Source organism: Sminthopsis crassicaudata, chromosome 2 (assembly GCF_048593235.1).
Source record: "Sminthopsis crassicaudata isolate SCR6 chromosome 2, ASM4859323v1, whole genome shotgun sequence".
Taxonomy (NCBI): domain Eukaryota; kingdom Metazoa; phylum Chordata; class Mammalia; order Dasyuromorphia; family Dasyuridae; genus Sminthopsis; species Sminthopsis crassicaudata.
The window spans coordinates 334,113,680-334,126,410 of record NC_133618.1 but is presented as its reverse complement, the minus strand read 5'-3'; the positions used below and the strand labels follow the sequence as shown (position 1 = coordinate 334,126,410).

Genomic DNA, 12,731 nt, shown 5'->3' with positions numbered 1-12,731 from the left:
TGGTTTCTGGATAATATTCTAAGACTTTAATTTTTTACTCAACAGGTGATAGACAAAGAACTTTAAGGATCACTGTCAATGAAATGTGTTAATAATGATATTCGCTAACAATGATTACTAAAAGATAACTCCTTTTAAGGTAATTTTTAGGCACAGTTGTTAAGTGGCAAGAATACCTTACAGAGAATTAGTTATATTAGCACTAATTGCCTAGCCAAGTCTGACTTAAAGGGTTCAAAAATTTTTATTTGAAAATAAAGAGTTTTTTGACTTTTCCTATGAAAAATACTCTTTAGGAAAGATTTAAATTTGAATGTGAACAATATGCTTATGGATTTCACAAATTAAAGCAAGCCTTGTGAGGTCTTCTTTTGGAATACCTTATTATTGTGGACTTTTTCTTCACTGTGGTACCTAATTTTTATGATTTCTGAACTGGCTCTTCTGATAGCAAAATATTGTTTTAAAGGATGACTTTTGGAGAATAAATAGATTGATGGATAGAAATCCCATGTGCTAATGGACTTAATAGTATATTAAGGGAAAGAAAAATGTGCTATATTTAATATAACCATTGAGTGAGAAAATGCAACAATCTTATCACCTATGGTAGAGAAAGGATCTTAAATCTAGAGTCAATAAATCATGAGTAGGTAAAATCTTGTGTAAGAACCATCTTAACTTTTTCCCGGTTGGTGCTTTTTGATATGCACTTTCTATTTCTTATTCTGTCTACATAAAATAAACTTCCTATTTAGGAGTCCAGTTTGGAACTGAAGAAAAATTAAACACAGAAAAATAAGCACATAACATTTATTTCTCCATATTCTCAGTATATATAGAACACATCCATTCAAAAATAAATGTTTAACTTGTCATTAAATAAAAAAGACTGAATATAATTTTAATGCCTTTATAATAAGGAGCTTAGATGACAGCTCACATAACACAGGTATAAATACAATCCAAGCAGTAATGTAAGAAAGAACTCCTTCCATGAAAGAAAGAACTCCTTCTAGCAAGAACTCTTGCTAAAGATAAAATTCTCTTTTGAAAGAATTAAAGAATATTTTCTGAAATTTTCTTTGAGGGCTCACAGAAAAATCTTTTATAGACATTCCTTTAAGAGATCATATTTGATTTCATATTAAAAATGTGAATTAAAGGCACAAAAACATTGTGATATTCCTTCTAAAATAAATATTTAAATTAGTTGTTTTTTCCCCCCACAATACCTCTATAAAAGCAATCTGTTTTCTAAACAAGGACTCTAAAGTACCAGATAGTAACTTGCATAAAAATCACCAGGCAAACCAATAACAGAGCCTAGTGTTGAAGCTCATTAATAAATGCTTGTTGAACTGTTTGACTAAACTGTCACATGCAAGAGAATATTTAAATTGACAGTTGCATCTAATGAAACCAGAGATGACACTGCTTCAGAAGTTCAGTAACAAGAATATCACAAGAAATAGAAAAATTACTACTCAAATAATTTTTTGAACAAGATAATGTCCAAGAATCTTAGGTACCTAAAAAAAAAAAAAAAAAAAAACATAAGATATGGCCTAGTATATATAATATAGTTTTCTTAGATATAACTCAGTGGATTTTTATGTTTTTTTCCCCCTATTGTATTTTCTGCTGTTTAAAAGCAAAAGGGTATTTCACCAATGTGTTATGTTCATTCTTGAGCTTGAGGAAGAGCTCATGTATAATATGTTTTATGTCCTATACATAAAACTTAATTCTCTGATGATGGTCAAAGATGGTGAAAATTGAGAACTGATCAAACATAGGAAGAAAATTCTACAATAATAATTTTCATTTATTTCTAACAATATCCTGGAACAACTATACATAGTATATATAATATTCTATGTTTCTAACTTAAAATTATGAATTAAGATGAGAAAATTTCTTAAATGCTAAATACTTGTCACTTAAAATAACAAAAGCTACATCAGAAACATGAAGATATTACCATAATCAATGGATAAGAATGCTTTTGGAAAAAAATCTCAGAGAAGCTCATAGATATACATATAATATATGTATATATGCATTCTTTTGAATGAACCTATATCTGAACTACCAAAAAAAAAAAAAAAAAGGGAAGAAAACTATAGAATAAGAAAAGAAATATAATAGTATCTTGCCTTCTGGGAAACTTATTGATTATTTGAGCCATTAAGACTTTGTTTCTTCAATCTTTCCATATTTCTTCTAATTCCACCAGCATTTCAATTATCTTTCCAATAAGAGCAATAGTCCTAGATTCCTTATGGAGTAGCATTTATGTTACACGTTTATTCATAGAAAAAGTTTTACTTTTTATACATAACACTTTTTGTTTCATAAAGATATTGGTATCACTTATACCTGTATAGAGGTTGTTTTAACTATACCATATATTGCTTAAAAATTTAAAAACTTCTCATGGAGCATTTTAGCATCTGTGAAACAATTGAAACATCAACATTCTAAAGTGAATCTGCCCTTATGTTTTGTTCCCCAAATTCAGTTTACACATTTGGAATGCAATCCCAGTGGGCTATGGAAACTTTTATTTTGAAACAGAGTTGTAAATAACATTTTGTCTGGGACAAGCGGCTTCCTTGAGGTTTATCTGTAGTGGGGAATAAGCTGCCCCTAAAAGACTACCATGACATGTAAGACAGGGGTGGATGGGTTACTTCCTGAGAGAATAAAGTATGCCCAAGGTAGCAAATTTGCTGCTCTGGGACAAAGCCCTGGTTGCTCTATGACAGTTATGGCTCTATTTTGAAACATTTAATTAATATGAAATAAGAATTTTCATTAAATCACATTTTTAAAGATAGACGCTTTCAATCAGTTCAAACTGCATTAAATTATCATCCAAATAAATATTTGTTGATTGGTTGCTGACTGATGCTGATCGATGCTGATCTGAATAGCACAAACACATTTAACATCACACCCAAGATGCATCTACTATTTTTATTCACTATTCAGCCTTCTCATTGAAATTCTGAGACCTCAATTTTCTAAAGGGTCAGTTAATCTCAACTAATTTTAGAACTAGGCGTGTAACATTCATTATAATTGAAGAAAACACTGCTAGGAAAATTGTACTGTGGGACATAAAACTAGCTTAAAATGTTCACATACATTTCTGATCTAGTTTAGTCAAATCCAGAATTGACATTCTTAATGCTGACAAAAATATTGGAGTTGGGAAAGACAGCTGAATAGATCCCTGAAGTTCATTCAATTTGCTGACAGAAAAAAAAAAGTCACAGTATGAAAAATGGACTGTCAGACTCTTGCAATCATTTTAGTGAACCAACTAATCTATAACCATCACAATCAATTAAATAAAAAAGAATGATACTTTTAGTTATTTGCTACCAGTCTATTTAACATGTTCATATCAGGTACATTTAATAATAAAAGTTTTATGATGATGCAGATCTTTAAAGCATACACTGATGCTAGGGAAGAAATTTTCAGGAGAAAGCTTGTATGGACATTATTATGCTAGGTAGTCTATTCACCACATTTGTTAAAATATAAATAGGCCTATTAACAGAGTTCAATCTATTGTCTTATGATTTCAGGATTGATTATAATACAAATGTTGAATAATAATCATCCCACCCCAAAGGTTGGCATTAAAACTTTCTTTCTAGTCAATTTAGAGTTGTTTCCAAATATCAGGCAGCAACATTCCAACTTGAATATTTTTGAAAGAAAATGGAATGATACTAAATGAGAGAGCTACCCCAGCCTAGACTAGAAATGTGAATAGACTTGCTTTATGAATGTATATATAGTCATTATCTGCTGTCTAAGAATATCTTCCTCAATATGAAAACAATTTCACATCTGTATTAGTAACAGCATATTATGTCAAGTGATGTTCATATATCATGACTAAATGCTAGGAACCATAGAAGTGATGCTCCTAGTAGCGACACAGAAATACAGATTTTCCCATGATGTTTCTGTTTTCTTATTACTTTTTCAAAACTATAATTTGTGGAACAAGACTTAGAATTCAGTTTTCATTTCTCATACATGTCAGCCAACTTTGGTCAGTTGAAGTAAGTATGAGTCATTATACAATTTCATGTTGGAGATGTGCCAGATGCAAAGGCATTGTGCTTACTTTTGGTGTTGGACAGGAAGCTGTGGAGAGGCGAGATGTGGCCTGGGCACGAGGAGATTCTGAAGGGGTAGTGCTGAGGGAGGCGGTATCTCGTGGGAGCACCTGAACACCACGGGAAATGATGGAATCTGGAATCTGAGCAAGACAGTCAGATATGATTAACATCTTGAAAATATGATTAAAGCAACTATTAACACAAAAATATTTATGCCAAAATTAATTTTTAGGTCTTTGTGATGTGTAATTCATTCTACTTTTACAACCTTAGTGTTATTTGTTGACAGTAATAATAAAAATCCAATAATGTGGAATATGATCTAAAGCCAACACTGATAGATGAAAAAATCTTTAAGTTTGGAAAAAAAAGTACTTGCCAAAACTATATTCACTAGATTTTCTCAAATTTAACAATATAAACAGAGACTGATAATTTGCAAAATTATGTGAAACACAGAATATTGCATTAAAGGTCCTTGGTCAGAATGATTGCTACAGAACTTGGCACTTTTTAGTTTTTATATAAGACAGGCTACCAGGTAAATTTACATTATGAAAACATTCATAATTAACTTCCAGCAGGAAGAGAAACCAAAGTATCCTCTGAATGGAAGTTTAAAGAAATTAGTCATACTTATACAGCTGTGGGCAGCAACATGGAGTAGTTGAAAGAGAACTGGCTTTGGGGAGAGATAAACAAAGTTCAGATCTCAGCTCTGCCACTTATTATGTGACCTTGAGGAAATTGGTTAAGTTCCGTGGGCCTTGGTTTTCTCATCTGTAAGAGAGGACTGGATGGTTTTTATAATTATTTCTAGCTCAAAATATATGAACTATAATAATAAATATGGGAACTGTTGAAAGTATACAACACCCACATGTGTAGAAGCAAAATATGACTTATTCCTATGTGGCGCCTGCCTTAATCTTGATTGAAACATAAATCACAACACAACTAATTAAATCCTGTATTATGCAATTTTATGCAATAAAGCCACAATCTGCCGAGGTAACAATAGGAATACAACAGCATATTATGTAATTACAACAAACCACATAGTCTCCTTCAGATTTGCACCAAAAACAGTCACATAGGAGGAAAAGAATTCTTAACGGAACTGAGAAGAATCATTTAAAAGAATGCAAAAACACAACTAAATTAATATGTTTAAAAAAAACAGAGGGGAGGAGAGCTTTTCTAAAGAAAAAATTGCAAAAATTCCAATATTTATCAAGCAAATATGTAGGAATTCATGAACTGTTTAATGTTACAAAAAAAAAAATTCTGGAAAGTAGCATTATTATCAGGATATCATGGCTTACTATGCCATCTTACATCTATTCACATTCCTTTAAAATTTTCTGAGACTACAGATGAATCACAACTTTAATATTCTTTCCCTGGATCAATGATGGGAATAAATATCACTCTTCAACTTTATGTGACTGTAATTTAAAAGATACATATGTTTTCCATAAGGATTAGGAAGCTAGGTATATAGAAATTATATCTCTCTTGCAACAATAATCATCCTCTTTCATGAGAAAGGGAAATCAAGGTCCCAAACTGCATTTGTTAAATTTATCTTACAAGTTATATTGATTGTTCCCATCTTTTTTAATAGGATTAGAGATTTAGAGAAGAGAAAATTTTAGAGGCCATCTAACCCAATGCTTTCTTTTTATAAATGACAAACAGAGGCCCAGGAATGTTAAGTGACTTGTCTTTCTAAATTCATGCAAGAGGTGGCATTAGATGAAGATTTAAAACTCAGATCTTTTGAACTTTTGAACTTTCTCGAGTGTAATATACTTTTTGAATATATTTTCATATAGTTTGGAGCACTTTTCATATGATTTGGAAACACAGTTCAGGCTACTTGTGGAGAACAAAATGATTGGTTTGAAATTTTTAAAGAAAAAGACATTTTAGACTTCCAGTTACAAATCAGTGGAAAGAAAATTGAGGTGAGCAGTTCACTATATAGTGAGATAATCAAATCTATTCTGAAAAGCAGATGGTATAGTGGAGAAAGAATTGCTCTGGGCCCAGGAAAACTTAGGTTCCTCTGCCATATGCAGGCTTGTTTACCCAGATCAAGGTGATTAATTTCTCAGTATTTCACAAAATCCCGGCAAACTCTACATTTCAGAGAAGGCACCAACGCTGCACTGGAAAAGAGAGTTTCTTTACCAGGAAGTTCTTATATTTATGGAATCATAGAGCTCGTCCCTATCCCCTAATATTGATTATATCTATCTCACAGAAATATGTGATGACACTAAAACAAAAGTTGAAAATGCTTTAAAGTGAGAGGAAAAATTCAAAAGTTAGCTATCATTAATCCTCTAGATATGACCTAGAATACTCTTCTTATTTATTTATAAGAATAATACATTTGGAATCTTATTAGAGCCCAATTCATTACATAAATTGAGGGCCCTACCACAAGGACAAGCAACTTAAGGCTGTCAGGGATGTCATCCAAAAGTATTTCATTTTTGGAGCATTAAAGGGACTTGACTGTAAGACCATCTAATCTATGAAGTAGTTTCAGGGAATGGATTACAGTCAGTGTCCCAGTGAGTCTTTAGTATATGGAAATACTTTTTAGAAGAATTTGGTCATAGTCTCCATCAAAAAGCCGATTTTGTGGGACAGCTAGGTGGTGCAGTGGATAGAGCATCAGCCCTGAAGTTAGAAGGGCCTGAGTTCAAATTTGACCTCAGACACTTAACACTTCCTAGCTGTATAACCCTGGGCAAGTCACTTAATCCCGATTGCCTCAGCAAAAAAAAAAAAAAAAGCTGATTTGCTAGGAGTTGTAATAAAGTTACAATTTCACTATTGGTTTTAGGAAACTTAGTTGTTTTGATGTGCAAACTTTATGCAAAAAAAAAAATATATATATATATATACCATAAGTATATATATATTATAACATGATGCTTTGTACATTTAGTGCTCATTTAGTATGAAAACATCAGTCCTTAGCTCTAGTCAATCTTCAAAACATTCATATGATAAAAGGAAGTTTTAATTTTTGTCTGGACTTGTGGTTTTATTGCCATAGGGAACTCCTTGTAAAGAAACTATCATGCATATTGCCAATTTATGATATTAAAAAGTTGCCTGAGACAATAAAAAGTTAAGTACCTTGTGAGGAACATTCAGCCAGCATATGTGAGAGACTGAGTCTTATAAAGAGAGCCAAAGATATCAAAAAATGGTTTTTTTAAAGTTATATTGGAAAAAGAGGAAGCACAAGAGGATGTTATTAATGGATTAATTATTGGATGCAATGAAGATAATGTTTGATAAGGAAAAAAAGCTGTTTATTTTGCTTCTCTTTTTTCTTCCAAAGAGAATAGTCTCTAGTTTAGAAAGGACAAAATATACAGTTATTAGAAAACTGATATTCAAGGGAAGAAATGAGTCCACTTAGTTGCTCCATTAGTTAAGTACAAATCACCAGACCTAGACAAACTACATCCTAGCGTAGTGAAAGAATTGGCTAATATGGCTGAACTGCTATCAATGATCTTTAAAATAATGTGGTGAATGGGAGAAGTGCTATGGGGATTCAACCCCCCCCCCCAAAAAAAAAACAACAAAACCAAAAATTTGTTTTCCCTGAGTTTCCAAGAAAGAAGAGAAAATAAATTCTACAAACTTTATTTAACTCCTTGTAAAAGACTAAAAGTATAATTAATGATAATTAATTAACATATTGTCGATGGTCATACCACCCTAAAAATTTCCAAGATGAGACAAGGTCAGACATAAAGTTAAGCCTGATTAGTACTTGAATTGGAGAACATTTGGTAATGATTGATGCTGTTTTAAGAGCAACAAAATGACTCTATGGATAGAATGTGGGGTCTGGAGTCAGGAAGATTCAGCTTCCCAAGTTCAAAATCTGGCTTCAGACATTACCTAGCTGTATGAGCCTGGGCAAGTCACTTAACCCTGTTTATTTGAGTTTTCTCATCTATAAAATGACCTGAAGAGGGAAATGACAAATCATTCCAGTATTTTTGCCAAAAAAACCCCACATACAGTCACCAAGAGCCAAATATTATTGAAAATTACTGAATAACAACAATAAAGAATATATAGAAGAAAAAAAACAAAAAAAACAAAAAAAAACAAAACTCAAGAGCTTGGCCTCATCATGAATAGGTCATGCCAGATCAAATTATTCCCTTTCTCCCTTGATTATTAAACTGATATAAATACCATAGATATATTTTATTTAGATATTAGTAAAGCATTTTACAATCTATAATCTCATGCTAAATTTGTAAGATGGACAAATGTGAATTAGATGTCAGATTCAGAAGAAATCAAATATCCAGACCCAAATAATGGTTATTAATACATTGATATCAAGTGGAAGGATGTCTCAAACGAATTGCTCTAAAGATCTGTGTCTAGTCTTGTGTAAGTTAATACTTCTCTCAAGTACTAGGATAAAGGCAAAGATTTACAGGCTTCTCAGTTTTGTAGATGGCAGAAAACTACAATGAACTGGTTGAATGTGAAAATCTCCAAAGATCTTGTCAGACTGAAACACTGGCCAAATCTATTAAATTAAAATTTAATTGGATTAAATGAAAAATGTTAATCTTGGGTTCAAAAAGATTAACTTCAGAAGTTCTAAATGGGGAAAATGGCTAAAGAGAAGTTTGTCTGAAAAAGTGTTAGAGCATCACTAGACCAGGCTCAAAATGAATTAAAAATATACTATGGAAACTCCAAAACCTAATCTGTTCTTAGGTTACATTAAAAGAGGCATAGTAAATTTAAAGCAGGGCTGAGCTAAGATGGCTGAGAAAATGCAGGGACCAGTTTGAGCTCTTCCCCCAACTTCTCCAAATACTTTCAATAATGACTTAAAGCAAATTCTAGAGAAGCAGAACCAATAGAAGGATGGAGCAAAACAATTTTCCAACATAAACAACTTAGAAGATAAGTAGGAAAGATCTATTTCACCAAAAGGTAAGAGTTACACCAGTATAGACCAGGCCCTAGCAAATAAGGAGCAGGCTTTGGCAGCAAATAACTCAGTGGATATAGACCTGTCAGCCAAAAATTAGGAAGGAGGTCAAACAACAGTTGTGAAGATTATAGGGGTCTCTTTGCTGGCATTGAGGGCAGGACTCCATTACTTTGTCCATATTCAAATCACAGTCTCAATCCTTGGTGGCAGTCCCAGGGCAAGGAGAAGCATTAGTATACCAGAGATTGTAGTGTCAATGGAGTAGAGAACTGTAGTCACAGTTCCAAAGCAAAAAAGAATAGTTGTGGACATGCTCAAACCAGAGCACAGGCCGGGAGAACAGTAAACACAACTTTCCCCATATCACACCATCTTGGAAGAACTGAAAACCTACAGAAGATCAAGACACACTCAAAGAAGATAACATACTCCTTTATCTAAAGTCTAATTAAAAAAAAAAAAAAAAAAGGGAATTTACCCAAAGCCAATAGAAGGGCTTAAAAAGAATTTTAAAAATCAAGTGGGTACACACCTGTGAGATTGGCTAGAATGACAGGGAAAGATAATGTGCAATGTTGGAGGGGATGTGGGAAACCAGGGACACTGATACATTGTTGGTGGAATTGTGAATACATCCAGCCATTCTGAAGAGCAATTTGGAACTATGCTCAAAAAGTTATCAAACTGTGCATACCCTTTGACCCAGCAGTATTACTACTGGGCTTATATCCCAAGGAAATACTAAAGAAGGGAAAGGGACCTGTATGTACCAAAATGTTTGTGGCAGCCTCCTTTGTAGTGGCCAGAAACTGGAAACTGAGTGGATGCCCATCAATTGGAAAATGGCTGAATAAATTGTGGTATATGAATATTATGGGATATTATTGTTCTGTAAGAAATGACCAGCAGGATGATTTCAGAAAGGCCTGGAGAAACTTACATGAACTGATGCTGAGTGAAATGAGCAGGACTAGGAGATCATTATATACTTCAACCACAATACTATATGATGATCAATTCTGATGGACATGGCCCTCTTCAACAATGAGATGAACCAAATCAGTTCCAATAGAACAGTAATGAATTAAACCAGCTACACCCAGCGAAAGAACTCTAGGAGATGACTATGAACCACTACATAGAATTCCCAATCCCCAATTTTTGTCCACCTGCATTTTCGATTTCCTTCACAGGCTAATTGTACACTATTTCAAAGTCTGATTCTTTTTGTACAGCAAAATAACTGTTTGGACATATATACATATATTGTATTTAACTTATACTTTAACATATTTAACAAGTATTGGTCAACCTGCCATCTGAGGTAAGGGGTGAGGGGAAGGAGGGGAAAAATTGAAACAAAAGGCTTTGCAATTGTAAATGCTGTAAAATTACCCGTGCATATATGTTGTAAATAAAAAGCTATAATAAAAAAATGAAAAATTTAAAAAAATCAAGTGGAGAGAGGGGAGAGGGGTAGCTGAAAAATTGGGAAGAGAAAGAGTATACAAGAAAAATCATTAAAAAAAGGAGTCAACAGATTGGTAAAGGAGACACACAAAAAATAATAATAAAAAATTCCCAGCATCTTAAAAAACAGAATAATATAAATGGTAAAAGAGAAACAAAAATCCAATGAAAAGAATGCCTTGATAAAGCAAAATTAGGGCAGCTAGGTGGTATAGTGGATAGAGCACCAGCCCTGAAGTCAGGTGGACCTGAATTCAAATCTGACGTCAGACATTTAACACTTCCTAGTTGTGTGACCCTGGGTAAGTCACTTAACCCCAATTGTGGAAGGAAGGAAGGAAGGAAGGAAGGAAGGAAGGAAGGAAGGAAGGAAGGAAGGAAGGAAGGAAGGAAGGAAGGAAGGAAGGAAGGAAGGAAGGAAGGAAGGAAGGAAGGAAGGAAGGAAGGAAGGAAGGAAGGAAGGAAGGAAGGAAGGAAGGAAGGAAGGAAGGAAGGAAGGAAGGAAGGAAGGAAGGAAGGAAGGAAGGAAGGAAGGAAGGAAGGAAGGAAGGAAGGAAGGAAGGAAGGAAGGAAGGAAGGAAGGAAGGAAGGAAGGAAGGAAGGAAGGAAGGAAGGAAGGAAGGAAGGAAGGAAGGAAGGAAGGAAGGAAGGAAGGAAGGAAGGAAGGAAGGAAGGAAGGAAGGAAGGAAGGAAAAGGAAGAGCGAGCAAAATTGACCAAATGGAAAAAGAGATACAAAAAACTTTTGGAGAAAATAACTCCTGATAAATTAAAGTTAGAAGAATGAAAAAATAGAAGAAAGTGTGAAAAATCTCATTGGAAAAATAACTACTTGGAAAATAGATCCAGGAGAAATAATTTGAGATTTACTAAAACTGAAAGTTACGAACAAAAAAAGAGCCCAGATATCATCTTCCAAGAAATTATCAAGGAAAACTGTCTTGATCTTCTAGAACCTTAGGGTAATATAAAATTGAAAGAATCCATCAATCACCTCCTGAAAGAGATTTCTAAATGAAAAGTGCCAGGAAAATCATAGCCATATCTCAAAGTATCCAGGTCAAGAACAAAATATTACAAGCAACCAGAAAAAAAATTTATATATTGTGGAATCAATCAGGATAACACAAAGTTTAGCAAGTTCTACACTAAAGGATCAGAGAATTCAGAATATGACATTCTAGAGAGCAAAGAACTAGTATTACAACTAAGGATCACATACCTGGCAAAACTGAGTATAATCCTTCAGAGGGAAAATAGTATTCAATGAAATAGAGGATTGTCAGGTATTCCTGATGAAAAGACCAGAGCTGAATAGATATGACTTTCAAACATAAGACTCAAAAGAAGCATAAAAAACTAAGTAAGAAAGAGAAATCATAAGGGATTCAATAAGGTTAAACTGTTTACATTACTATGTGAAAAAATGATACTTGTAACTCCTAAAATCTTTCTCATTATTAGGGCATTTAAAAGGAGTATACATACAGGGCACAGATGTTATTTGAATATGATTAGATGATTATCTAATAAACATATTAAGGGATGAGAAAGAAGAATGCATTGGGAGAATGGAGTAAATTATCTAACATATAACAGGTTTGAAAGAAATTTTACAGTGGAGGGAAAGATGGAGAAAGGAGGTAGGACAGTATGTGAACCTTTTTTCATCAGAATTGACTAAAAGAGAAGAACACACACATTCAGTTTGGTGATCTATTTTATCATACAGGAAAGAAGGGGAAAGGGATAGAAAGAAGAGGGCTGATAGAAGGGAGGATAGATTGGGGGAGGCAAAAATCAGAAGCAAAACAGTTTTGAGGATGGAGAGGGTGAAAAGAGACTGAGTAGGATAAACTGGTAAAACTGGATGGGGGGAAATGCATAGTTGGTAATCATTATTATAAAAAAAAGTATTTTACACAAAATTTCTCTGATAAAGACCTCATTTCTCAAATATATATATAGAAAACTAAGTCAAATTTATAGAACTAAGAGTCACTCCTCAATTAATAAGTGGTCAAAGGATATGAACATGCATTTTTCAGACGAAGTAATCAAAGCTAACTATAGTCATATGAAAAAATAATCTAAATCACAACTGATTAG

General features: G+C 33.3%; 1 protein-coding gene across 13 annotated transcripts in view; it reads right to left on the bottom strand.

Annotated features, from left to right (window-relative positions):
* Positions 1-12,731, bottom strand: part of GPHN (gephyrin) — a 762,070-nt gene that overhangs the window by 278,327 nt on the left and 471,012 nt on the right. For all 13 annotated transcript variants that reach the window (XM_074290409.1, XM_074290412.1, XM_074290421.1 and 10 more), the window contains one exon: positions 4,154-4,288. In XM_074290409.1, the coding sequence (XP_074146510.1) occupies positions 4,154-4,288 (135 nt within the window). The remainder of the gene's footprint in view (positions 1-4,153; positions 4,289-12,731) is intronic.